The sequence below is a fragment of the Mesoplodon bidens genome (assembly GCF_964165515.1).
Source record: "Mesoplodon bidens genome assembly, chromosome: 11".
NCBI classification, from domain to species: Eukaryota; Metazoa; Chordata; class Mammalia; order Artiodactyla; family Ziphiidae; genus Mesoplodon; species Mesoplodon bidens.
The window spans coordinates 43,299,181-43,324,250 of record NC_138167.1 but is presented as its reverse complement, the minus strand read 5'-3'; the positions used below and the strand labels follow the sequence as shown (position 1 = coordinate 43,324,250).

The 25,070-nt window shown below is 56.0% G+C and overlaps 1 protein-coding gene across 1 annotated transcript; it reads right to left on the bottom strand.

Annotated features, from left to right (window-relative positions):
* Window positions 1-2,639: 2,639 nt before the first annotated feature.
* ITGA5 (integrin subunit alpha 5) lies at window positions 2,640-24,244 on the bottom strand. Its single transcript, XM_081250298.1, has 30 exons — window positions 23,735-24,244; window positions 16,900-17,030; window positions 15,241-15,356; window positions 14,982-15,102; window positions 14,713-14,774; window positions 14,578-14,623; window positions 14,187-14,312; window positions 13,900-13,944; window positions 13,714-13,757; window positions 11,900-11,956; window positions 11,661-11,713; window positions 11,175-11,383; window positions 10,702-10,893; window positions 10,435-10,480; window positions 10,161-10,262; window positions 9,909-9,964; window positions 9,619-9,773; window positions 9,170-9,307; window positions 8,971-9,038; window positions 8,476-8,626; window positions 8,301-8,393; window positions 8,076-8,155; window positions 7,858-7,938; window positions 7,641-7,746; window positions 6,954-7,106; window positions 5,964-6,050; window positions 5,740-5,853; window positions 5,040-5,141; window positions 4,364-4,486; window positions 2,640-3,727 (listed from the first exon to the last, which is right to left on the bottom strand). The coding sequence occupies exons 1-30, from the start codon at window positions 24,100-24,102 to the stop codon at window positions 3,644-3,646; spliced, it is 3,309 nt and encodes a 1,102-aa protein (XP_081106424.1). The 5' UTR covers window positions 24,103-24,244; the 3' UTR covers window positions 2,640-3,643.
* Between the last annotated feature and the right edge of the window lie 826 nt (window positions 24,245-25,070).

Below are 25,070 nucleotides of genomic sequence, written 5' to 3'. Positions count from 1 at the left end.
TGTACCTGCCCCAAGAGGGAGGGCAGCAGGAGGATTTCCCAGAATGCCAAGCAGCCAGCTTCAGGCCAACCCCAGCCAGAGGGAAAGGAGGTGTGAGTAGGAACTAGAACACTTGGGATTTAGGGACAGTGGAGGGAGGGAGGAAGAGGTCGGTAGAAGGGTGGGGAGACTGGAGTCTTAGAACAGTCTAGGAAAGAGGAAGGGGACTGAAGACTGGCATTCCTGGGTTCTGCAGGGAATTTAGGACCATATGGCTAATTAAGGTACAGGAAGTTCAAGTTCCTGTTTCTGGGCCTCAGCAGTCTCTTGTCCTCACCCCACTGATCGGGTTTGAAAAAAAGATCTGTTTCTGCACCTGCCAAGATGCTCCAGCTCAAGGGCAAGTGAATTCTGGGGGTGCTAATGCCTTGGTCTTTTTCTGATCCAGAGACCCAGAGATCTCAGGGAACTGTGGCCTTGCTGCCCGAATCTGGCCTTGGGGGAGAAGGTAGGGTCTCCGAGCCCATCAGAGGAGGTCCTCTTGCTCCAGATCCGACCTACCATCATGCTGTTCGAGCCCAGTATCAGAAAGCCTGCTTCTCCCAGACCTTGTTATCTACCCCCCCTTGCCTCTTCCCATTCTTTCTCCTGGGTGGACTCAGAGAACAAACCAGAGTCAGCATCAGGCGTGGTTGATCAGTGATAGAGACCCCCTTTGCCCTCAGCCTTGTCCATCCTCCCACTCTACCCCCAGGGACCCTGAGTTAGGGAGGTCTTAGAAGAGGGGTTCCTTAGCTCATCAAGGGGAGGCAGCTGGCTGGAGGGCGGGGTGACCTTGCAGGCAGCTGGAGGGGGACAATGTGTGGGATGAATTCATTATTGATGAGCCCTGCACCCTGGGCTACTAATGAGCCCAGGCCGGCTGCTCTAATTGATGTCAAGAAACTTGAGACCCCCAGATCAGCTTCCCGCCTGCCAGCTGCCTCTCCTGAGCCCCCTCCCCCTTCTGTGCCCCCAGCTGCTCTGTTCCCTTCCCAGGGCCTCCTTTCCATCTCCACTGACACAGACGAGGCTAGGACTCAGGCCTTCCCCTTCCCCTCTTGTCCCTTTGCATCACTCAAGTCTCAAGATGGGAGGCAGACAGGCTCTGGAGGGGCTGGGAGATTGGGAAGGGGAAACAGACCAGAGCCTGAGAATTACAGTTCAGGGACAGAGAGGCTGGTGCTGGGTTACATCTGCAGCATTGCTGAGCCCAAGGAATTCTTATCTTGTTTTGTGCATCCTCGGGAGAGGCCTTGTCACTCTCTGAGACTCAAAGATACAGGCACTATACAGACACGCCCATGATACTAGCCCAGTACTCACAGCTCACTTCCCCTCCTCATTTCCTCCTCATAATAGTATAAGAAATCTCAGATTTGGCCCCTGGAGTTTGGCTGATGCCATTCCCACCCATCCCCCGAGAAAGCGAGTATGGGATTTCCTTCCTGGAGAATTCCCAGTGCTTTGTTATGCCACAGCTGTCATCCTTGGAAATACTGCGTGGCTCTTTGCCTCATCAGGTCTCACCCTGCCTGTCAGTTCCTCTTCATTTATGGGTTCTGAGAAGAAGTTCCCAAGTTACGGAATTATCAAGAAGTCACAAATTGGAGTGTGGAGCAGGCTTGGCCTCTTAGGAGAGATATTTTTGAGATCACGTGGGTACTGATAGGCAGGAGCTTAAGTTAATAAGAATAGCCCTGTCGATGGGGGAAGAAAGGTGAGGAGGACCTCATTTCCTCCCCTCCCCAAATTCCCGTGAATTTGTGGCTATGCTGCCCTCTGGTGGCTGAACTCTGGTTTAGCAGGACATGAACGTCTTTGCCTCTAACAATCCCGCTAGCATTTCAGCACCCCTCTCTGTCCTCTTCCTGGATATTAGGACAGTCCTAGAGGAGACAAAGGATCCTGAGGGGTTCCCTCACTCTGATTTCTCTTCAAAGACCTCAAGGCCATGTTGGTTAAGAATGAGGGCTTTCAGAGTCAGGCAAGGCTGAATTTGAGTCTGTGACCTTGGGCAAGTTACATAACTTCTCGGGACCTCAATGTCCCCTTGTGTAAATGGGGTTAATTGTACCTACTTTACACATTTAATTTCTATCAAATTAAATGAGATACTGTATGTAAACTATTTAACACTCCCTCTACGCACCAAAATACAATGGGCAATGAAAACAAAACAAAAACCCAACTGGCTTTCTTCTGATTTAGTTCTGTGGCCTTTTCTCACAACCCATTTCATTATTCTGATTTAGGAAAGCCCAGGTGAGTCTTCTGGACCATCTTCCCCCACCTTCAACTTGGACCTCCCCCTTTGTATTCTTCCCTAACCCTCAAACCCAAAGAGAAGAGATTCCGCTCCCTTCTCTCCTGGAGGTGTTGGGGCCAGATCTGGCGGGGCTGGGTGATGAGCAGGAGTCAAGCCCTTCTTTCACCCCTTCCATCATCTCTTTCACTCAAGAAAAGGGAACCCCCAAACTAGTTCCACAGTTGCTGGGGGTCATACTCTTGGCTCCCAGTGGAAAGAAGCCGCAAGAAACACAAACATTTCCTACCCACCAAGCGGTCTGGTTCCAGGAAAGTTCTGGAAAGAGTGGGGATAGGACAGATTCCAGCTCTGGTCAGTGGGGGCACCGGGCCGGGTTTATTGCACTTGCAACAGAGTTTAAATAAGTCCCGGGTGTCCGGAGCCAAGGTGAAGGGAGGGTTGGGCAGGGAGAGGAGGGGCAGCGTCAGTGCAGCTGGCGGGCAGAACCCAGATCCTGCAGGCCGGGGACAGCAGGCTCCCCCTTTCTCCAGGGGACTGGTAGGGCCTGTGTCCAGCCAGTGTTAAGGTTCCAGATCTGTTGCCATCGTGGCCCCTTCAGGGTCCTGGGCAATTCCTGACTTCTCCTGAGTCAGTGGTGGATTGGGCCTCCAGGCCCAGGTCTGGAGCAGGCTCAAATGTAGTCCTGGATCTGCCTAGTTAGGTTACCAATGTCTGAGTCTGGGTCCCAGATCAACCCCAGGCCCCAGGTTCGATCTGGCCCTGGTAGAGTTCTGATTCCCCTTGCAGCTGGTTCTGGGCCAGCGTGGATCCTGGTGTGGGATCTGTCCTGAGCGGGGCCTGGGGCACCATCCACGGTTATTGTTCCTTGTTGGCCCACCGGGGTGGGGGCTGTCCAGAGCTGCCATGTTTCGCTCCCCAGGTTCCAGGTTCTTAACTGGGGGCTTCTGGCAGGGCTGAGGACAGATCTTTGCAGGCTGGAGCTGGACAGGAAGTCCTGGTGGCACGTCTGAGCCGGAGAACTGGGATTGGATCCCCCAGTTCTGGTTCCAAGTTGTTTTCAGGAAACTCCCCAAAATGCAAAGGCTGCAGGGAGGCTGGGGCCTCTGTCCCTGGATCTGAGTTCCCCCATCCATGAGGAGGGCGTGTGTAAACGAGGGTCCTTCACAGTGCGTGGGGGGAGGGGATCCCCAGCTCCGCACCTCCCGGCTCTGGCCCTTCAAGTATGTCTCTGGGCTGGGGAGAGGAGCTTCTCCCTGGCCCTCAGCACCTTCAGGAAGCGCCCAGCCCCCTCCCTGTCAGTAGACTGAGGGTGGGGGGACTGGACCTTCAGGGTTGGGAGTCTGGGATCGGGAGAAGTCAGGCGTCAGAGGTGGCTGGAGGCTTGAGCTGAGCTTTTTCCATGGCGGTGCCATATGGGAGGGAGCGTTTGAAGAATCCGAGCTAATGAGGGGAAAAGGAGGGAGAGCTGAGTTACTCTGGTTCCCATTTCTCCGCAGATCTTATCCCAAGGGGGGATGAAGATGACTCTAGTGCTTCCAATCTCCCCATCTTGCAAACGTTGCCCAACTTCAGGCTGTTAAGACTACCTCTCCAAGAGGTCCAGTGGGTTAAGAGGGCTAGGGTTGGGGGTGCTTTGGTGCCGTAAAAATGCCCCCAGTTCAGCCAGAGATGGCAAATAGGTTTGAAGTCAAGTTCTAAGTCTCACTGCCTAGTAGTGGCTGCCTCTTGAGAAGGCTTGTGAGGCTACTTCTAGAGTATGAACAATTAGTGATGGCTGCCATGGGATTCTGGAGGAGGTGACCGTACAGATGCCACATAGTGGCCACCCGTGAGTGACGCTGATTCTGAAAGTAGAAATAAACTTATCAGCTCGAGTCAAGAGGACTGTTTCTAAGCTACGGGCTGCAGAATGAAGGAAAGGATCTTATAGGTAGTGTCCAGATGGGACGCCTGTGGCCAGGGAGAGGTGGGGACATGTGGCTGGAGAACTGGTCTGGAGGCAGATGCTTGGGACTGTGCTGCATCAAGGGTGGAACCTGGTGTGAGAGAGGCCAAGTCAGGTAGGATGTGGCTGACCTTGTAGAGGATATAGATGAGCAGACCTAGGAGCAGGAGGCCAATGAGGATGGCTAGGATAATGATCCACAGCGGGACGCTGTGGCTGCCTTCTGCCTTGATCCACTGCACGGCTGTGGCCACCTGGGGAGCAAGTCAGGAGAGGTCACTGAAAAGCTGTTAGTTCTTCCCACCCTACACTTGGCTCCCACTTGCCACTGGACCTAGAGCCACCTTTCCCCTTCCATCTTGGGCTAACAGAATTCTGATCTTCAGAATCCGAATTCCTAAAATGGGCATTATTGTCTCTTACTTTTGGGCCTTCACACCTGCTAATTCCCTCTCCCCAGAGAATATTCCTTTCCTGACTGGTTAGGCTGGTAGATCCTATTTATCCTTCAGGTTTTGCTTAAACATCACTTCTTCCAGGAAGCCTTTCCCGACTCTGCAAGCCTGTGTTCAAGTGTCCTTATGATGTGTTCCCATAAACATGCTGGCACTTGTCACACTGTCTTCTCACTTCCCTGTCCATCTTGCTTATCATTGTATTCCCAGGACCTAGCACAGTGCCTGGCACACAGTAGATGCTCAATCAATATTTGTCACCATAATCAGGCCAGCCCCCATCGCATCCCAGTGCTAGCACCAGGCCCAGCACTCTATCTTCCTTGGCCCAGACCTCTGGCCCGGGACTCACCTGCAGTTCCTTTCGGGGAAGCTGCCGAGGCAGGATTCGGTAGGGCATCTTCAGGGCTTCATACACAGCTTCACACTGCAGACTAAATGGCTGGTGTTCCCGCTGTGGGTGGTGGAAAGGTGTTCAGGATGGCCTCTTATGGTATCTAGGAGGTCATTGGGCTCCCCATGGTCTGGCTCTGGTTATAATCTTTCCCTATTTTGGACTCATTCTCTTCAGAATCTCTCTCTGTGTTCCTTACGTGAGATAATAAGTGTGTAACTGAATAGTTACAATTAGATGACAGCATGTTCAATAGAAAAGGCATTGTTTTGGAATCATGAATACGGGTGAAGCACCCAGGATGATGCCTGGCTTATAGGATGCACTCAGTAACTGACTGCTCTTTACTGCTCCTACATCTGCTCGCCTCTCTGTGATGGATATGTCTTCCGTCTCTGTTTTGTATCATTCTCTGCCACTGGTCTCCCTCCAGCCCTCCCTCCTCCGAATGGGCCAGGAAAGGGAAGCTGTCGGTCCCAGTGTGGCCACTAGGTGGCGCCAAGGACACACAGCCCTGTCCAAACAAGGGTGAGGGAGGGGAGCGCGGCTGCCTGGGTCCCAGTCACCAAAGCGGGTGGCTAGGGCAGTGGGGAAAGCGAGCGGTCAGTCCAGGCAGGCCCGAAGGTCGGGGGTCATGACTCAGGTGAGGCTCCCTCACCTGGAGGAAGGTCTTGGCCCAGACGCGGAAATGCAGTAGCAGACTTCGGCTCTCTTGCCGGTGCAGTGGCCCCAGCTCGCAGCGCAGCCTGAAACACTCGGCCTCCGGGCATTTCTGGGAAGAAAGCGGAGGCTTGAATGCGGCGTTCCGCCCTGCTGGTGGCTCTGAGGATGCAAACAGATACTCAACGCTTCAGCCCGGACCTCATTCCCAGGAGGACTTACCAGGATCTGAGGCCCTGAGAAGGCAGGGCTCCGGCCTGGAGCATCCCGTCTTTGCAGCCGGTGGTGCTGGGAACCCTCCGGATCCAACTGGAAGAGGAAAGGGACCATTAGCTGCCTCTCTCACCTCATTACAGCCTCTAAGTCAGCCTGCATCTGGGGTCCAGAGCAGCTTCGACCTGGTCTTCCACCCGTACAGCTGACCACCTCCTGTGGCAAGGCACTGACTTTGGCACTGAAATACCGAAACGGGTGAGACTTGATCCTTGGAGTTTACAAGGAGGAGATGTCAGTAAATAATTAGGGTCCCGTGCCTGCCCTGGGGCCTTTGCACTGGCTGTCCCCTCTGCTTGGAATGCTCTTTCTAGAGTCTTCACACACAGGTTCACTCTTGTCTTTCATGCCTCAATTCACCTGTTCTCTCCTCAAGAGGTTTTCCCTGATGACTCAAACAGGCTCCCAGCCCTGCCCTGCCCCAGCATTTTAGCACTGCACTCTCAACACTTCTCAATACCTGTTTCTCTCTCTTTCTCTCTTTTTAACTTTTTGTCTCTTACCCTCCACTAAAACATAAACTCCATGAGAGTGGGGATCTTGTGAGTTTTGTTTGGTGCCATCTTTCCTGAGCCTGTAACATGGCTCAGTGCACTGTTGTTTATGTGTAAACAAGCTTTAAAACAGGCACTGGGGCCCAGGGGAGCGGCTCTGAGGAAGGCTTTCTGGAGGTGGTGGTGCCGAGCTGGGCCCTAGGAGTACGCCAGGGCAAGAAGTCAGGGAAGGATACTTCAGGCAGAAAGACAGAAGTGCAGTGCATAAAACAGTCTTTTCCCCTCCCAGGGTCTCAAGGTGTCTGTGGGCCTTCGGACCCCCTTCCAGCGGCCTAAGTCCTAGCTCCAGGCACACCCTGCTTGGCTATTCTAGTTTCCCGGCAACCTTCCCCAACTACCCTCGACTTGGTCCCCTCACCCCCAGGCCAGTCCCCAGGCCCCTCACCTCCAGGCCCTGTGGGTTGGGGGGGTGACTGGTGGTGCAGTTGCTGAGTCCTGTGACCCTGGTCACGTAGAGGAGCTGGTGACCTTCCAGAGCCTGGGGACAGCTGAGCTCCAGCACGCCCCGGCTAATGGAGCTGGGGCCCAGGTTGATGAGCTGAGGAGAGGAGGGCACAGTGATCATGGGAAGGGAGGGAGTGATTCTGCCCTGTTGAAACCCAGGTCCTGGTGGCCCGCTCATCCCTGCTGCGAGTCTCCCATCTCAGGAGTGAGGGGGAAATCAACAGGCAGAGGCGAAATCCTCTCCAGCCAACCCTCCTGGAGGAGGTGGCTCCATCCTTCCCCCTCCCCCCTCCTTTTTTTTCTTTTTCTGCAGGAACTTAGGTCCCCAACTAGGGATTGAACCCGTGCCCCCTGCAGTGGAAGCGCAGAGTCCTAACCACCAGACCACCAGGGAAGTCCCCATCCTTCCCTTCTAAGTTGCTCAACTGGCCAGTCTCTCACACTGATCCTGCCCAGGCCTTTACCTCTCACTCCCCACTCCCCCTCTCTTCCTCTCAATCCCTCAGGCTGGTCCCAGCCATCTGTCACTCATACAGCTCCTCCTTCCCTGTCATTCATTCTGGTCCGGCCCTCCACTCCCAGCAGCCCACCTGGGGACCAGGGCCTCCCTGCCTCTGTCCCTCCTCACCTCATAGACGTGGTGGACAGCAGGGCCCACGTCCCCCTCCTCCTGCGGCTGGTCTCGGGGATGCCAGTCGCTCACCGGGAAGAGCACTGCCTCGGGCTTGGAGACACTAAAGAGGAGGGTGGTTTAGAGGACAGTGGAAGGTACCCCATCCCATATGCATCCTTTCCTAGAAGTCCATCTCGCCTCCCAGAGAGCCCCATTTTGCCCGGGCACTGACCCGTTAAGGGAGACCTGGGCCTGAGCTTCCACGGAGAGCTGGAAGGAAACCACTTCGCTTTGCGAGTTGTTGAGATTCTTGCTGTGGGATGGAGGAGAGACTCAGGTGGTGCTGGAGCCCAGCCAGGAAGAATTTCACCTGCGCCAGACTCCGCCCCTGCCCCACCCCCTCGGCCCCGCCCCCAACTCAGCCTCAGCCTGGCCCCACCCACTCCCTACCTGAGGATCTGGAAGTCAAACTGGATGGTTTTCTTCGTGTCCCTGAGGTGCGGGACTGTGAACCGAAGGCCACCCCAGAGCTGTAGGACAGGGAGGGAGGACAAGGGGGCTGTTAGATTGGGCGTCTGCCAAATCCCAGCTGCAGCCCTCCTTCCCGATCCCACAGCTCTGCTCAGGATGACCCGGTCACTTTCCCTTGGGTCCTCTCTCCTGCCCCAGACTTACACTGGCTCCCGCCTTCATGGGGTTGCCCAGGTCACACACCAGCAGGCGGCTCTGGTTCACAGCAAAGTAGTCACAGCTCAGGCTGGAGAAGTTCTGGAGGTGGGGTGGGTGCAGGTAAGGCTCTGGTGTCCCTCTGGCAGGATCTCCCAAGCCCTGCCTAAGAGTCCCCTCTCACCCCTGGGTGTCTGACGAGTCCTGAGTACTCAGCCTCCGGAGGGGCCGTGACGCGAAGCTCTGCCTCGTAGGCGCCGCCCTCACCCACATTCTGGGCGTGGAAAGTGAGGTTCAGAGAGTTCTTGTCGCCCAGGTACACGTGGTTCTGCTCCCTGGAGGGGACACACAGGGTCAGGGACGCTGGGGAATTAATCCGCAAACCAAGACAATGGGCCATAACAATAATAGACACCGTTTACTGAGTTCCAACTCTATGGCGGGCACTAGGCTAGATGCTTTGTGTAGATTATTTCATTTAATCCTTCCCCAAAGCCAGAGAAATAGATGCTCTTACTCCCACTATACAGATGAGGAAGTTGCATAATTTCCCAGGGTCACACAGCCAGCGAATATGTTCCTATTCTACTTTTTCACATGCCAGGTGCTTCCAAGCTCCACATGTTCTGCTAGACCTTGGCATCTGGAACCCCCCAGCTTGACGTCAGCCTTCACTTACCCAAACACTTCCAGCTGTAGGTCTGGCACACAGATATTGTCTTCTCCACAGTCCAGCAAGATCTGAGCCTGGGGAGCAGGGCAGCCTTGAGAGGGGGAGTTGCGACCCCCTCCTAAGCTGTCGGCTCCCCCCTCCAGGGCCCCACTCCTAGCAGCTCAGGCCCCTCTCCTCCCGGCCCGTCTCCCCACCCTGCCCTCACCTTGTCCTCTATGCGGCTCTTGCTCTGGTAGTGTAGGACTGGCCGAAGGCCGTGGCTGTCCACAGGGGCTTGGGGGTCCAGGGAGAAGTTGAGGGCGATGTGAATCGGGGAGAGTTTGTCTCGAAACTCTGACTCGTTCTGGAACCAGGGGAGAGGGTTCACAGATTCAGGGGACACAGGGGACTTGGTGGCCCTGCTCCTCATCCTCTCACATCTCCCTTTGTCCACTCAGGACCCTCAAGGATTCAGGTGTCCAAACTTGACCACGCTCGTTGCTTCAGAGGCAGCCTGGTTCCCAGTTCCTCCAAGAGAAGGGCCCCCTTCCCCAGCCTCCCAAAGTCCCAGGCCCTTCACTGGAATCTCCCTGTCTCTTTCCCTTCATGAGGGGCCCCCGGTTCTACATGGCCACTCTTCCCAGACCAGTCGATACCCTGCCCTTGGGCCCATACCCTGAGGTAGATCTTCATCTCTCTGCAATCCTCCCGAGCCCCGTTCTGGATGAGCAGGGTCTGGGTCAGAGTGGCCTGTCGGGAGGCCAGGAACAGTGCCCGCCGTGCTGCACCCTTCTGCTTCTGCCAGTCCAACTGGAGCTCCACCGTGAAGCCTGCGGCCGGGCACGTATGTTAAGGAGCATCTGCCCCTCCCTTCTAATCTATCCAGAGAGATAAGAGGTCCCCGAGTCCCTAGCCCCTCCGTCCCCATCCCAGTGCCTGAAAGGTTCAGGCAGTCTCTCCCTCACCGATGGAGTCAGGAACGTGTTTTCCAGAAGCATTGAGGCAGAAGCTGAGATTGATGCTGGAGGAAGACCAAAGGGAAAGCTGGTGTATCCAACTGGAACAGGCATCCTATTCCCTACCTGCCTCCCAGACAGACCCAGACTGGGACAGTCCCATTTGTCCACTTCCAAAGACCTGGTCTCCCTCCCCACTTCCAGGCACAGACGAAGCACCCCCAGACTCCATCCCCGCAGTCTCCTGGGCACCCCACTCACCAAGCCGCAGGGTTCCCCCCCAGGCTGCAGCTATGCTCCTCTGGGTTGAACATGGCGGGAAAGATGGTGAGGGAGGCACTGGCAGACACGATGGGGCGACCCCTGCCAAGAGTGGATGTGGGGTCAAAGAACTAAGACTCCTCAGGAACCTGGGCACAGGAAGCTGATGCCCAAGCCCCCAGGATCCCAGTTTGTACGCTTCCCCAAACTCAGCCCTGTTGAGAAATCCCCCAGTTCCCACGTCTCCCAGGCTGCCCCCTGCCCAAGTTCATACCTGTACACCACAGCCTTGTCTACACCAAAGGACCCCACAATCAGATCTGCAAGAAGTCAAGAAACTACCCCTTACAGCAAGCCCCAAATCAGAATCCTTCCCAACCCCTTCCAGTTGCATTCTTCAAGGAGGCCGAAGTGAGGGGACACCGCCATCTGGTGGCCTCATCCTAGAACTGCACCCAGGAGCTTAGGAAAGTGCATTAGAGGGGCTGGGGTTCTGTGACCAGGGAATTCTAAGGTGAAAGGGGCTGCTGGCACAACTCACCAGGGTATCCGTTGCCATCCAGGTCTCGGCCTCCTCGAAGGGCAGAGCCAAAGAAGTCCGGCGTGTGGCCAGCTGCCCACAGGGGCAGCAGAACCTGGGAAGGCTTAGGGGCCAGGCCCCCTGGGCCCCCAGGGAATACAAACACCACTCCCTGCTGGTTCTCCCCACCAAAGGCAGCCCCAATGGCTACATCTGCAAGACACACAACACACAGCAGTCAGCAGGCCAGGAATCCAGGAGTTCAAATCTCTACCATCAGACCCCACGACCCGGGATCCTATTTTCCCCATCTGTCATTCCCAGTATTCTAACCTCTTCAAGCCCCAAGATCCAGACATTGGGATTAAAATCTACACACCTCCTGGAGAGGTCACTGGGGATCTTGGGTATCTTATCTGACAGCCATCTCTCCCCAAATCCCTTCTGACTCAGGCCCCCACTCCTCCTCAGCAACTTGAGCCCACGGTGCTTACCATTGTAGCCATCCTGGTCCAGGTCCCCCAGGGGGGTCAGGGAACTGCCGAATCGACCAAACTCATCATGGCCAGTGAGGGTAAGGGTGGGCATGGGCTCCATGCCGGCCGGGCGCTGCAGGTAGATGTAGACCCTGCCCACCTCCTGCGGCCGCCCATCGGCTGTCCGCTCCATGAGCAGGGGCGCCCCTACCAGCAAGTCGTCCAGCCTGAGGGTAGGGGAAACCCAGCCATCCTGAGACCCTGCCTTGCCACGTCCCCTCCTCAATCCCAGTGCCAGGAAATCCCAGGCATCTTGGATCCGGGCTCCTTCCCACCCAAGTGAGAGACCTGAGGTCTTCTGGTCTTTGGCTCTCAGCTCTCTCTTTGCCCCTGAGCCTAGGGAATGCAGGTAGGAGGAGGAGAATCCAGAGAAAAACTCTCCTTGCATTTTTCTGTCCCGCCCCTACTCCTCGTCCTGTGCTGTGCCCCTTTCCCACTACTCACCCGTCCCCATTGATGTCTGTGGCAGCCACTGCATAGCCAAAGTAGGAGGCCATCTGGGAGGGACAGAAGGGCAGCAGTGGGTCAGAACTAGGGGGTCAATCAACAAGGGCTATGGGGGGAAATCAGGGACTCCAGGGAGCCTGAGAAGCTGGGCTGAGCTTATTGGCTCAGGGAGGAGGCTTGGTTGGCAGAGGGCCAAGCTGGGTTATGTGTGGGGGTGTGTGTGTGGGTGTCCTCACCTGTTCCCCTGAGAAGTTGTAGAGGGACCGGATGTCTGAGCCATTAAGGATGGTGACCTGGGGACGAGGAGATATACCCATTGGTCCCAGACTCCCAGACCATCCCATGGATGGAGGACAAATGGGTACAGGATACCCAGGGGCAGGCATTCCTTGGAGACATAGACCACTTGTCTCCTAATTCCCTCCTTTGCTTTCCCTCACATTCCCATCTGTATATTGGGTAGCTCCATCCCAGGGCAACTTCATTATTTTCCTCCATGTCACTTATCAACTACTACTGACAGATTTCGTACTTATCTGTCTGTTGTGCCTGTCTACCTACTAGAGTGTCAGATAAGTGAGGGCAGGAGCTTTGTTTTGTTTTTTGCTTTCTCCCCAGAGCCTAAAGTAGTGCTTGGTGAGCAGCTGACACTCAATAATTATTAGCTGAATGACTGAGGCCTCATCCACCAGCCCTCCCAAATCACAAACACTCATGGCTCCCCCGACGTGCCCCCTTAGTGATGGGCCCTTCCGGTCCCCTGAGTCTCTCGACTCCCTGTTCTCTTCCCCAGTCTTGCTGCTGTTCCTCTGGTGTGAGCCCTCCCCCAGGACTGCTGGAGAGCCCCCTGGCCTTCCCCTGCCTCGGGCTCCCCCTTCCCCTCAGCACCCTTCCTCCATGGCAGCAGGACTGATCGCCCTAGAGCCGGTCTAGGAGGGACACGGCTGGCTTGGAAATTCCTGGTGGTTCCCTGAAGCCATGGCCCAGTCGCAGCTTCTTGGCTGGTCCTCTGAGGCCCTGGAGAATCTGGCCCCAACTTATCTGTTTTTGCCCAACCTCTCTTTAATCTCCTCATCCCCAATCACCCATGCTGAACTGGCCTGAATTTTTTTCCTTTCCTTCCCTGCCTTTTCTCATGCTCCGGCCTAGGATGCTCTCTTTCCTCATCTCCACTGATCTTTCATAGGACCTTTTCTGATCCATCCCTGCCCTAGAAAAGAGGTTATTCTTCCCTCTAAACTGCTATATCATCTTGACCACTTTTCTGAAATGTATCCTAGTGCAGAAAGAATGCTGACTTTGGAATAAGACAGGTCTGGTTTTAAATCTCTATCCAGCCACTTACTAACTGGGTGATCTTAAACAACTTACTTGGTCTCTTTGAGCCTCAGCTTTCTCATGTGTAAAATGTGAACGGTAATATCTCCCCTGACAAACTTGTTGCGAAGAATAGACATCATGAGTGGACAGTGCCCGATGCACTGAGGGGCTCGTGAATAGGAGCTGCGCCTTAGATTACAATCGCATGTGTGTCTTATCTTACATACTTGATTAGAAGCACCTTACAAGATGGGGCATGATGTCTTCTTCATCTTCTTATCTCTTACCTTGCCCTAATAAATGCTGGTAATTGAATGGACTCCTATAGCATTCTTATCTATATCCTTTTTACAGCACTCACCACGGTCTAATAATAACAGCTACAGTTGTACACTGCCTCACAGTTCGCTAAGTACTTTCACGTGCATTATCTCACTTCATCCTTACAAGAGCCTTGTGAGGTCAGAACTATTATTATCCCTTTATAAAGAGAAGAATGAGGCTCAGAGAGGTTAAGCAGACTCAAGGTTTTTATGGAATGAAGTGGGGTAGGAATAAATCACAGATTGATTCATCCAGAGTGAGTGCCAGAACTCAAACACTGGTCTGACCCAAGAGCCCGTGTTCTGATCCACTTTTTTCACCCTCCCAAACTGCCATGCATGATTCTTTGTGATTAGCCAGGGGACAGGAGAGCAGAGGAGGGAGGGAGAGTCAGGCTGGGCCTTACGTAACCATAGGTGAGGTTCCCTTTGGGCACGCCAGCAATGAAGTCTGTAGAGGGAAGAGAAAGTTGTAGGCTAAGGGCAGGGAAAGGGGAGTCAGACAAAAATGGTAAGTGTCTCAGTCCCTGTGGCTCTGGGTCCTGGGTCTCCATCTGTCCCCTCCCTTGGCCCTAGCCTGGGGACACACTCACCTTCTGTGTCATCACCACTGAATTCACCTACAGCCACAGAGTATCCTAGGAGACAGGGTGGGCGGATATTAGGATTCCTGCTTTGGGGACCCCTCTGCCCTGGCCCATCCTCAATCCCTTCCCCACCCCTACTGGGCCTTCATAGTCAGCCTGCACATGACACATAGGGCAGGAGGCTGGGGATGCCTGGGTGGGAGAAGGGAGGTGGGGTGGGGGTGGGGGGTTGAGAGAGGACAGGGGCCCCTGAGGTGCTCCCCCTGCAGCTCCCACCCCATTTGCTCGCTCACCCAGGTAGCTGTCATCGTAAATGGAACTGGCCTGGGGAGTCTGCAGCTGCCCCCGAACTGGGTTGATCAGGTACCCGGGGTAATAGGATTCTGCAATCTGCTCCTGGGTGGCGGACAGGATCTGGCCTGGGGAAGGGGATGAGGAGGGGATGGCTGGAGGAGGAGGTGGCAGGGATGGGGGCGCTGGGGGCTGACTGGGTAGGATTTCAGAAGTCTGGTTCAAGGAGGGGAAGCTTGTGGAGGGTGGTGGGAGAGGATGGGTAAATTTCAGGAAAGGGAGAGGAGAACTGGGACGGGGGCAGAGGAGGGAAGGATGGTGATCTTGGGCTGGGAGAGGGATGAGAGGCCAGGTGCGGGAGACAGACGCAGGGATAGAGGAGGAAGGGCTTACCTTGCCAGAAATAGCTCCCTGGTCCGCCCAGGACCACACGCCCAGTCTGTGGGGGGAAGGAGGTGAGTCCACATCTGGTCCTGATTCCCTTGCATCCAGCACCCACAGCCACTCTCCTACCAGATCCCCCCTCACCTTGGTGAACTCGGCACTGAAGCCCCCTTGGCAGTAACCCTGCCCTGCTGCCCGGCTGAAATCTGCAAGGGAAGAAGGTGGTGGGAAGGAGCTCCACACAGATGGGTCAGGCAGGAAAGAGCAGAAAGCTTGGGGAAGGAGAGGGGAGAGGGGGCCAGAGAAAGGACCTCTCTGGACCAGACAGTGAGCATCAAGGCTGATGGGGGGTGGGGGACCGTGGGGATTCACAGAGAAGGCAGACTCAGGGCTCATGCCCCCTCTTGCCCTACCTGAGCGGCACGGCGCATACTCCAGAATCCGGGTGAAGTTGTCTGTGGAGAGGTAGCAGGTGCCCACGGGGTCGCTCAGCGGCTCCTTCTCGGTGCGCCAGCTGTAGAGGGGAGCACAGGCCTGGGAGGGCCCAGGAGGAGGGGGTTCCAGGTTTAGTCCAACAGGACCTCTCTTCCCCGCCCCCCCCCCCACTGTGCTCCGCTAACCGCAACCACTGCCCCTCCTGCCCACCACCCCACTCAGCCTGCTGGCCCTCACCAAGATGGAGGAGCCATGGGCTCGCACCGTCGCTCCGAACCACTGCAGGGACTTGTACTCCACAGGCTCCTCTCCCTCGAGGCTGGACGGCGGCGAGGACTCCAGGATCCGAGAGCCTTGGGGAAGTGAGAAAGGGGAGGTAGTCATGCCAGCTTCGGGCAGCTGAGCCCTAGAGCAGCCCATGCCCTCAGCCTGGGGGCACCCAAGCACTTGCAAGCCCTGAGCCCATGACTCACGGGAGGGGGAGTGGGGAAGGTCCTTACAGTCTGCCTGTTGTAGCCTGACTCACCTTCCCCTGCACGCGTGCACACAAGCCCATGTGCACACATGTGCACACGCACGCACACACAGAACCTGGGGTTTCTAGAGTTGCATTCTCCTGGTCCGCCTGCCTCCTCACCCAGCTGGGACTAGGATGCTTGTGGTGAGGTGGGGAAGAACGGCTATTTCCTGAGAGGGCTACCCTCTGGCTGCACTCCTCTGTCTGTACCCGGGCCTGTGTCTCTAGCAGCACATGTTTTATGTCCTTGACCTTTCTCACGTCACTGAATCTCTGCCCCTTGTGTCTGCGTGTGTGCGTGTGCACATCTGTCTGTCTGGCTGTCTCTCTCCTTCCAAACCCTCTCTGCCTCTATGGGGCAGCCTGTTTTTTCTTTCACATCTTTCTTGGAGTATAATTGCTTTACAATGGTGTGTTAGTTTCTGCTTTATAACAAAGTGAATCAGTTATACATATACATATGTTCCCCTATCTCTTCCCTCTTGCATCTCCCTCCCTCCCACCCTCCCTATCCCACCCCTCTAGGTGGTCACAAGGGGCAGCCTTTTTTATTCCTCTGCTTCTCATCTGTCTTCCAGGTTTTAAAAAAAAATCGGTCGGTTTTGTGCTATTACACCACCCCTCCCCCACTGTCTCCGTCTTTTGATGCTCTCCTCTTTTGTCCCCTCACCCCAGTTTATCTCTGGAGCCACACTGCTCAAGTTCATGTCCTCGCTCCACCTTCTACTAGCCGTGTGACTTTAGTCAAGTTACTTAACCCGTTTCCTCACCTATAAAATGGGGATAATAACACCTCGTGCCACCGTTGAAAGGATTAAGTGCGTTAATATATGTAAAGTGCTTACAACAGTGCCCAGTATATAGCAAGTGCTCTTGAAGCGTTAGCTGTTATTATTGTTTCTCAGCCTGTCTCCTTCCATCCCTCTCTGCATCTACTCCGGACCTTAAGCTCCTTGAGGGCGGGGGCTTAATCATGTTTCAATCTCCTGCAGTACCAGCACAGAGCCTGGCACGCATTATCACTTAGTCAGTGCTTAGTTAAATGAATCAAATAGGCTCTGTGACTCTCCCTGTCTTTGTCTGTGTTGCTGCCCTGGCCTCCCTGAGTTGTGGGTGATTCAAGGAAAATGAGAGCCACATGTTTCTGAATCATGCCCGCCCTCCTTGGGCTGGGCTGGATTGGGAACGTGGTGTGAGTGCCACGGGGAGCCGCTGCACCGCTGCACGGAGCTGGAGCCCCAGAGCCTCAGAGCACGTGGCCCTGGAACTGGTCAGGCTCCGCCCCTCGCCCCAGACCCCGCCCGGGCCCCGCCCCCTAGCCTCAGCCGCACCCCTTAGTCCCTCCCTGAACCTCCCCGACCTACTACGGAGGGGGTTACCTTTGCTGTCAAATTCAATGGGGTTGCACTGTGCCGGGCTGGTGCCCCAGGGGCAGAGGTAGACGGCACCGCCCTGCAGCACTCCCGGCTGGCTGGTGTTAGCCTTGGGCGCTCCCACCAGCACGCTGACCCTGCGGAGGGGAAAGGAGAGGCAGCTCAGGGGGGCTCCTAGCTCTTCTCCAGTCTCCCCAGGCGGGAAGGACCCAGGCCTCTGGGCCAGGGTCTGGGTGGGCGTGGCACAGATGCCCCCCGGGTTGTATTTATATCTCAGAAGATGCCACGGATGCCAGAGGCACAGGCCGGAGTCAGGCGGTCCCCATGTGCCGCTGTCACTAACACAGCCTCTCCCGCCTCCCCCCACTCTCTCCCCTCCTACCTTCCCCTGTCATTAGAAGGAGGAACCAGAGTCATTTCTGGGAAGAGGCCGGGGCCAGAGCTTCTCTATCTCCCCTATGGACCTGCCAAGACTGGAAGTGCAGCCCCTAGAACCCCAGGGTCCTTTTACCTAGCCTATACCCTCTCCTCCCAAGCCAAAGTCCTTCTCTGGGCAAAACCCAGGCGTCCAGCTGCCCAGCCCTGGGGCGTGTAGGAGGAAAATGTGAGTCTTGGAAACCAGGCAGTAGAAGTGGAGAGAGGAGCTGGAGAATGGTGAAAGCAGATTGTTACCCTGGGCCTGGGCCTGGACTTGCCCTCACCCTGGGCTCTGGTGGGACCTCTCCATCCTGGCTGGGTCTCTGTCTCAGCCTCTGAACCCTTTTCCCATACACCATTGCTCAGAGTCTGAATTCAGATCCTGGTCTACTGGGGTCTTAGTTTTGGACACAGTGCCTCGTTCCCCCTGAGACGACTAGGAGAAGGTTGCCTTTGCTGGGGGTCCTATGTAATGGGGTGGTGATAGCTAAGGCCCTGGAGAATTTTCCTGCCTCTGGCTCTGCCTTTTTCATTCCTGGGTCCCTTGCCTCTAAGACCTCTGTGCAGCTGTCAGCCTTCTGGGCTTTCTCGTCCAGAGTCTCCCATGAGAACTGCATCTGGCAGCCAGGGCGACTGAACCAGTGTCTCTGCCAGCCGCCAGCCTTGGCCTCTGTTCTCCTCCCATATCTGACTCTGGCACTGCTTCTTCATCTGTCCCTCTGCCCCTATGACTGCTTGCTCTCTTGGTTTTGGTTTTAGGGACCTCTCTCTCTCTCATCTCAGATCTTGGGCTTCTCCATCTCTGTTGGTTTCTGGCCCCTTTCAGCTTTCATCACTCCCAACACCCACCCTTTTCCCGATATTTGGATCCCTTCATTAGCCTTTCTTACCAAGAGTTCCCAAGTTGGGGATTATGGTAGAGGTCACAAAAGCAGGGGTGTGTGTGACAGGATGGGAGACAGGGCGGGTGACAAGAGATACATCGAGTAGGGGAGGGGTGAGGGGGGCGTCCAAGAGGAATAGGAATGGGAACACCAGAGGGAGCAGCTCCAAGGGGCTGAAGCAGAGAGTGAGGGTGGTCTAGCAGGGCCAGAGGATGAGGATGGGAGAAGAAAAGGTCCAGAGGGATAGGAGGGGAGGCCTGGAGTGAGAGTTCCTGGAGTGATGGGGGGTGGGGTGCCAGCCTCGGTTACCCTGGGGACAGGAAATGTTTACTGCCTGTGGCTTCCTGTCTGTTTCCAACCTCTCACTTCGCCGTTTGTCTCCCACCCGCCCGCCTGCTGGGCCCCACCCCTCTCACTCAGGCAGTACATTCAGTAGGGGGGGTGGGAGCTGGCTACTCGGAGGCACAGTGACCTGGTTGGCTGCCAGGCCTAGTAGGTGAGGTTGGTGGTGGGGAGAGATTGCATTGCCCCAGGGCTTGGGGAGGAGAGAGGGGTGCAACCCTCTGTAGCAGAGGCAGCTGCAGAAAACAGCAGTGGTGCAGGGGTTCTGGGTCAGGCGCTAGCTCAGTGTGGACTTGGGAATACCCTCTCCCTCTTCCTCTGGGTGAAGAGGTTGAACAGGTTATCTCAAAGTCTTCCGGAGCTCCCATACTCTTCCAGGAGAGCATAGGGGCTTGGCCAAGGGACCCTGCTCCCACCCCCACTTTTCCCACCACTCCGTGGCGGGGCGCTAAGCCTGAGTGCTCCTGGGATGGCCTGAGGAAGAAGCTTGGAGTCTGGCAGGGCGGGAAGGTGAGAGAGAGGCCGTACAAGGCTTAGAAAGCCCACAAACTTGTGGACCAGGGGCATATGCCGTGGCTGCGTGAAGGTTCAGGAGCTCTGGGGTACAGGCAAGGGACACAGATCCCGACCCAGACTTGCCCCGTGCCGCCCATGGCTTATACCTGAGGATGCAGTGGCCCTTCCTTCCCAGCTCCTCCAAGTCAGTCCAGTAAGTAGCGTCCTCCCCCATGTGCCAAGAGAGGTGCCCAGTGTCAGGGGTGGCACATCATGTACCTTATCCTTATTCTCCCACTCCTAGTTCCTGCTTCCTGAATCCTGCAGCAGCTGGGTCCTACTAGGGGTCCAAGAAGGTAACAATGGAGGGTCCTTGGGCTCTTTTCAATATTTCAGAGAGCCTAACGGAAATCATGCGTTTACCTGATAAGGCAGCCCAGGCTAATTAAAACCTCAAGTGTATTTGCTTTGGGCCGGAATTATATCAACTCCTGTGGGGAACCTCGTTATCTCATATTGGTCAGAGGCTCTGATTGGCAGCTATAGATGTCTTCTTGTTCTAATTTTTGGTTGATAAAAAAAAAAACAGGAAAAAGGAATGAATTATTCCTTGCTAAATGCAGCTTGGCAGATAAACTCTTCCAAAATATAGAGACCAAGGGAAGAAATAATTGCCATAATTTATTTTGAAGCCTCAGAACTCTGATGTTCTAGAGCTGCTTCTTGGAGACACAGGCTGCCTCAGCACCATGGTTTGAAGACTTTCTTATAGATACCTCAAGGCTGCCACATGGAGAAAGCAGAGGCCAGTTTGGTCCTGACACTCCTTTCCATCTTCTTTCAGAGCAACCTCTTTTCTCTGTGTCTTTTTTTTTTTTCTTTTTTGCGGTACGCGGGCCTCTCACTGTTGTGGCCTCTCCCGTTGCGGAGCACAGGCTCCGGACGCGCAGGCTCAGCGGCCATGGCTCACGGGCCCAACCGCTCCGCGGCATGTGGGATCCTCCCGGACCGGGGCACGAACCCGCGTCCCCTGCATCGGCAGGCGGACTCTCAACCACTGCGCCACCAGGGAAGCCCTTTTCTCTGTTTTATATAGAATGCCCTGGTAAGATATCATTTGAATTGAAAGAAAGAAAGGAAGGAAGGAAGGAAGGAAGAAGGAAAGGAAGAAAATAACAAACTGTAACAAAAAATACTGCGACCTAGTCCCATGTCCTCATTGTACAGATGGGGAAACTAAGTCCCAGAGAAATTAAGTCACATGTCCTGGGGTCACTCAGAATCCTTCTCAACCTAAGAACCAGAAGCCAGGAATCCTGATACCTAGGCCACTGTTCTGGTCTACCCTGTTGCCAATTTGTTCCCTCCTCTCCTTGCCACTATCTCCCCAGCCAGGCTTCTGATTAACCAAGTTCCTGTTCAATACATGGTTACTGTTTGACTCTGTTGGCCTGACAAGGTCGGGGGTGGAGAGTAGCAAGTGGACCGGACCCAGCTCCTGCAGGTCCTACGGCAGCCCTGGCCAGGCCAGAGGAGACACCTGGTTCTGGGTCCCCCAGTGTAGTCTCGAGGGAAATGCCTGGCTGGCTGGGAAGGAAGAGTTGCCTCCACTTGTGGCAGCTCCACAAGGGGAAGGAGCTGGGCTAAGGCTGGTGCACCTTTCAAGCGCATGTCTTGGGTCAAGTCACTTCCCCTCTCCAAGAGTTGAATTCTCTACCCATAAAATGATGGGTTGCCCTTGAATGGTCCCTAAACAAATTTCTAGTTCTAAACTTCTATGATTCCTGAAGCTTCAGTTCATATACATGCATAAAATGGGAGCAATAATGCTTCGTCTGCCTAAGGCAAGGATTTTTGTAACGATCCAACAGAAAAATTGATATGAAAGTGCTAAGGAATGTGAGGCACTATTATTACTATCACTGCCATAAGCAAATATTAAAAGCAAGTAAGAAATAGTGAAAATCTTAGACAAAGAACTAGGTGGTGTCCAGGGAAGAGAGAACCAGAAACAGAAAATAGCTACCTCATAAAAGTCATGCCTCCAGGGCTTCCCTGGTGGCGCAGTGGTTGAGAGTCTACCTGCTGATGCAGGGGACACGGGTTCGTGCCCCGGTCCGGGAGGATCCCACATGCCGCGGAGCGGCTGGGCCCGTGAGCCAGGGCCGCTGAGCCTGCGCGTCCGGAGCCTGTGCTCCGCAACGGGAGAGGCCACAACAGTGAGAGGCCCACGTACTGCAAAAAAAACAAACAAAAAAACCCAAAAAAACCCTCAAAAGTCATGCCTCCATGTACTGATCACCCTCCATGGACCAGGTGCTTTTTATATATATTGTCTTGTTTAGTCCTCAGAACAGCCTCATAAGTTAGGTGTCTGATTTTCATGAGAAGACCAGGCTCCAGTATTTAAGTATTAAGTAACACAGCCCAGGTCACACAAAGAACAAGTAAGTGGTGGGGCCTGGACACACACCCAGCTTGGCCTGACTTAAAGCCTGCCCCTTTCCTACCGTGTAACCTCTCTAGTACTTACCCTGCCCTCTGATGCTGTTTCAGTTTCCACAGTGAGAGATGACGAAGGGGGCCAAGAACACTGAGGCCCTCCCTCTCCAGCAAAGGCCCCAGGTGAGGGCCTACATTTGTCCCCGGCAGGTAGGAGGGGTTGAAGTCCCAGATGTGGTGGGGAGGGAGGTCACTGGGGAGGTGGAACGTTCCGAGTCCTATTCTAAGAGTGCTTTGTAGAGAGAAAATGAGAGGGGGAGGTGCGCAAGCTGGACACCTGGGTTCTCTTGGGAGAAGAGATGAGCAGAAGGGGAGGGGGAGGGGGAGGGGATGAGACTGCTGGGTCCTGCTTTAGAAAAGGGCTTTTGGGACTTTAGGATTAGGCCAGGGACCAGACAGACACCTAGGGAACCAACTGGGAGTGTGTGAAAGTCCAGATGTTTCAGAGGAGTGTTTTAAAAGGGAGATGACACCCTTGTTAGGTGGGAATGGGGGTGGGATAAGAGGAGGGTTAAGAGCCAGATAACTGGATACCCTGTTGTGGGGGAGGGTCCCGGGTCCCACCCCCTCCCTCCCTCCCCCTTCTCTACCCCCTTAGGTTTGTGGTAAGGAGTTGCAAGGGGCCTGGGGGAGGCCGGGCCTGGCAGAAGCTCCAGGCCAGGGTGATGCAATGGGGTTTGGGCAGGAGGCCAGGGGGGTGGGGTGGGGGCTGGGTGGGGACCTTGAATAGCCCAGAACCAACAGCTGGGGCCTAACCATCCTCCAGACAAAGGAGAAATTTGCCCCATACCCCAAGTGAATTACCTAGATTAACCCCCTTTCTCCAAAAATTAAAAGAAACGAGTAGAGATCAGTTAACTGTATCATGTGCAGGAACAGCTCACCTCTGACAGAGGTCCTATCAAAGCTGGATACTAGGGGTTGTTGTGCTGGTGGCGATGGTGGTGGGAAGCAGTGGCAATCTCAGAGCCCAGAGATGTAGAAAGAGGATTCTTCCAGACATCGTGGAGGATCAGGCATCTGGCACCTGGGAGTCCCCGTCCCACCCCAGGAGCAGCTTCCTTCCCCTCTTACTCCCCTCCCCACCCCACATTTAAACAAACACCCTTGTTCTAATGTTGCCTAGCTCGTTTCCCCAAGCCCGTGGGCTCCCCATTTTCCTGGCACACAGGGTCCGCTCTGCTTGTCACCCTGCTGAGCTGGGAATGGGGATCCTCCTTTGAGACTTCCCCTGTCTCCGAGGTCCTGTGTTCCGACGCTCTTGGGCCCTGCGAGCCCGCGTCTCCCCAGCTTCCGACCCCAACCCCAGAAGTCCCGGTCTCAGCTCAGCTCCGGCCGACAAGCTACAGGAAATCAGTTTTTCTCTTCCTCCCAAGAGCTAGAGGAAGAGGGAAACCGCCCACCCCCCTTCACGGGCGCGCACACACACCCCTCCCGACACATCCGAGCCCCCGCCCTTGGCTGAGCCAGCCCCCAGCCCCGGCGCCCCCCAGGACCAGGGTCCCGGGACTCTCCCCAACTTCCCGGATCCCCTCTTCTGAACAGAGACTGGGGGTGGCGGGCGGAGTATGAGATCGAGGAGAAAGGGGAGGGAGCCGCCGTCCCCCTCCCGAGGCTTTCCCAGTCTGAGTTGAGGGGGGAGGGGAGGATGAGGCTGGCCCCCATTTAACCTCCGGACCCCTTCAGCCTCCGACTCCCTTCTTACTACACACAGCTCATTCTGCTTCGACCCGTTCTCTCTCCGCACAATGGCCCTCAGGGGTCCCGGGGTTCCCCAGTGCTCCAAAAAGCCCACCCTGGCCTCCGCGCCCCCTCTCCGTCCCCATCCGCCTCCGGTCCCGGCAGCTCTCGGATCTCAACCAGAGACCCTCTGCTCTCCATTCCCGCGCCCTCCTCTCGCTTGGCCCCAAGACCCCGGCCCAGACTTCTCCAGCTTGCAGCTTCGTGTCCTCTCCCCACCCCACACGTCTCCCTGCTGATCGCTCTCAAACTCCTGGCCACCCTCCACGCCGGCCACTGTCCCCTCCCTACTCCAGCGCGGGCCCCCAACTCCGGCGAGGGCCCCCAACTCCAACCCCAGTCCTTCCAAACTCCGCCTCCCAAACTCAAGCCTTGGTCCCCTCCAGACTCCAGCCGCGCCCCCTGTGTCCAGGCGCGCACCCCCGACCCCGCCAACCCGCCGCCAGCCCTCCTCAACTCACCCGTCTGTCCCCGGCCGGTAAAACTCCACCGAGAAGCCGAAGAAGGAGCCCGGGGGCCCAGAGAGCACTGCTGGGGCCTCCGCGTCTAAGTTGAAGCCCCCGACCCTGGGCGGCGGCGGCAGCAGCAGCAGCAGCAGCAGCGGCAGCAGCCGGGATCGGCGCCGGGGGCCCCAGCGCAGCTGCACGGCGAGGAGAGGGGACCCTGGCGTCCGGCTCCCCATAGCACCCGCTCTTCCCTGTCCTGGGGCCACCGACCCGGAGCCGCTTCCTAAACCTCCCAGAGGCGAATGACTCAACGCGGGGAGGAGTTTGCCAAACTCCCGGCTGAGCCCTCCCCCCGCCTGCCGGGGGGGCGGGCGGGGGGGCATTCCTGGGTCCCTGGAACGCTGAGCCCGCGCCCCCCACCCCGAAGGGGCGTGGGGGGGGACGCACCTCTCCACTTCCCTCGCCCCAGCCCCAGCTGGAGGCCGGTTGTCTGGACTGGGTCAGACTGGGCTGCTTTGGGCTCTTCCCCCTCCTTCTCGCTGCTTCCCCCTACTTCCTCCCGCCTCCTTTCCAGATGTACAACGTAAACGCTCGGAAAAGGAGTCGGAAAAAGGGAGCGGAGAATTTCCTAATGAGGAAAGGAATCACCTCCGGAGGGCGGAGGGAGTCTGGATATGTGTGTGGGGTCTCCCTCACCAGTTCAGGGAGGAGGCTTTGGGGTCTAAAGGCAGAGGAGACACCTCTGGCATCTGGCCAACTGGGATTCCCCCTTGCCTTCCGGGGCCATGGGGTGCCTGGGTTCCAGCCAGCTGGGTTTGGGACTCAGGAGTTGAGGTACAGAGTGCTCCCAGTCAGCCTGATCCGATGGAGGACCTACACCGGCTCTCCGCTCCCTGCCCCCTCCCCGCACCCCAAGTTGCTAGAATCGAAAACCCAGGAGTCCAGAAATTTGGGGTTACTTCACCAGGAGGATTCCGGTCCAGGCCTCCCCCTTTCGTGGTTGTAGGATATGGAAACCTCTGCTGAGTCCCTTCCTAGAATCTGGCAGTTGACCAAGAGCCTGGTAGCTGGGGGGGGGAAGGGTTGCTTTGGCCCCTCAGTGTCTTCTTGATCAAACTGGCCTGATTCCTACAGACCTGGAGAATTGTAGGATGGGGTGGGGTGGTGTCTTGCAAAGGGGCCCAACCTTTAGCTTCTATTGTCTTTAGGCTCTGGGAGCTGGAACCCAGGACCCCATTCTCCCAAGATGCCCTGTGGAGGTAGAGGAAGGGACTGTAGCAGGAGAAGGCAGTGACCCCCTGCCCATCCCTTCCCCCAGCCCTGGCTCTGTGTGGTGAGATCACCTTTCAGG

What these genes read in the sequence shown, in the direction of transcription:
- ITGA5 (XM_081250298.1), bottom strand. Translation starts at nt 24,102, where the DNA reads ATGCCCCCCCGCCCGCCCCCCCGGCAGGCGGGGGGAGGGCTCAGCCGG. An exon ending in TTACGATGACAGCTACCTGG is followed by an intron (nt 13,945 to 14,186) that starts GTGAGCGAGCAA and finishes CCTGTCTCCTAG; the next exon opens with GATACTCTGTGGCTGTAGGT. An exon ending in ACAACTTCTCAGGGGAACAG is followed by an intron (nt 11,714 to 11,899) that starts GTGAGGACACCC and finishes TGTCCCTCCCAG; the next exon opens with ATGGCCTCCTACTTTGGCTA.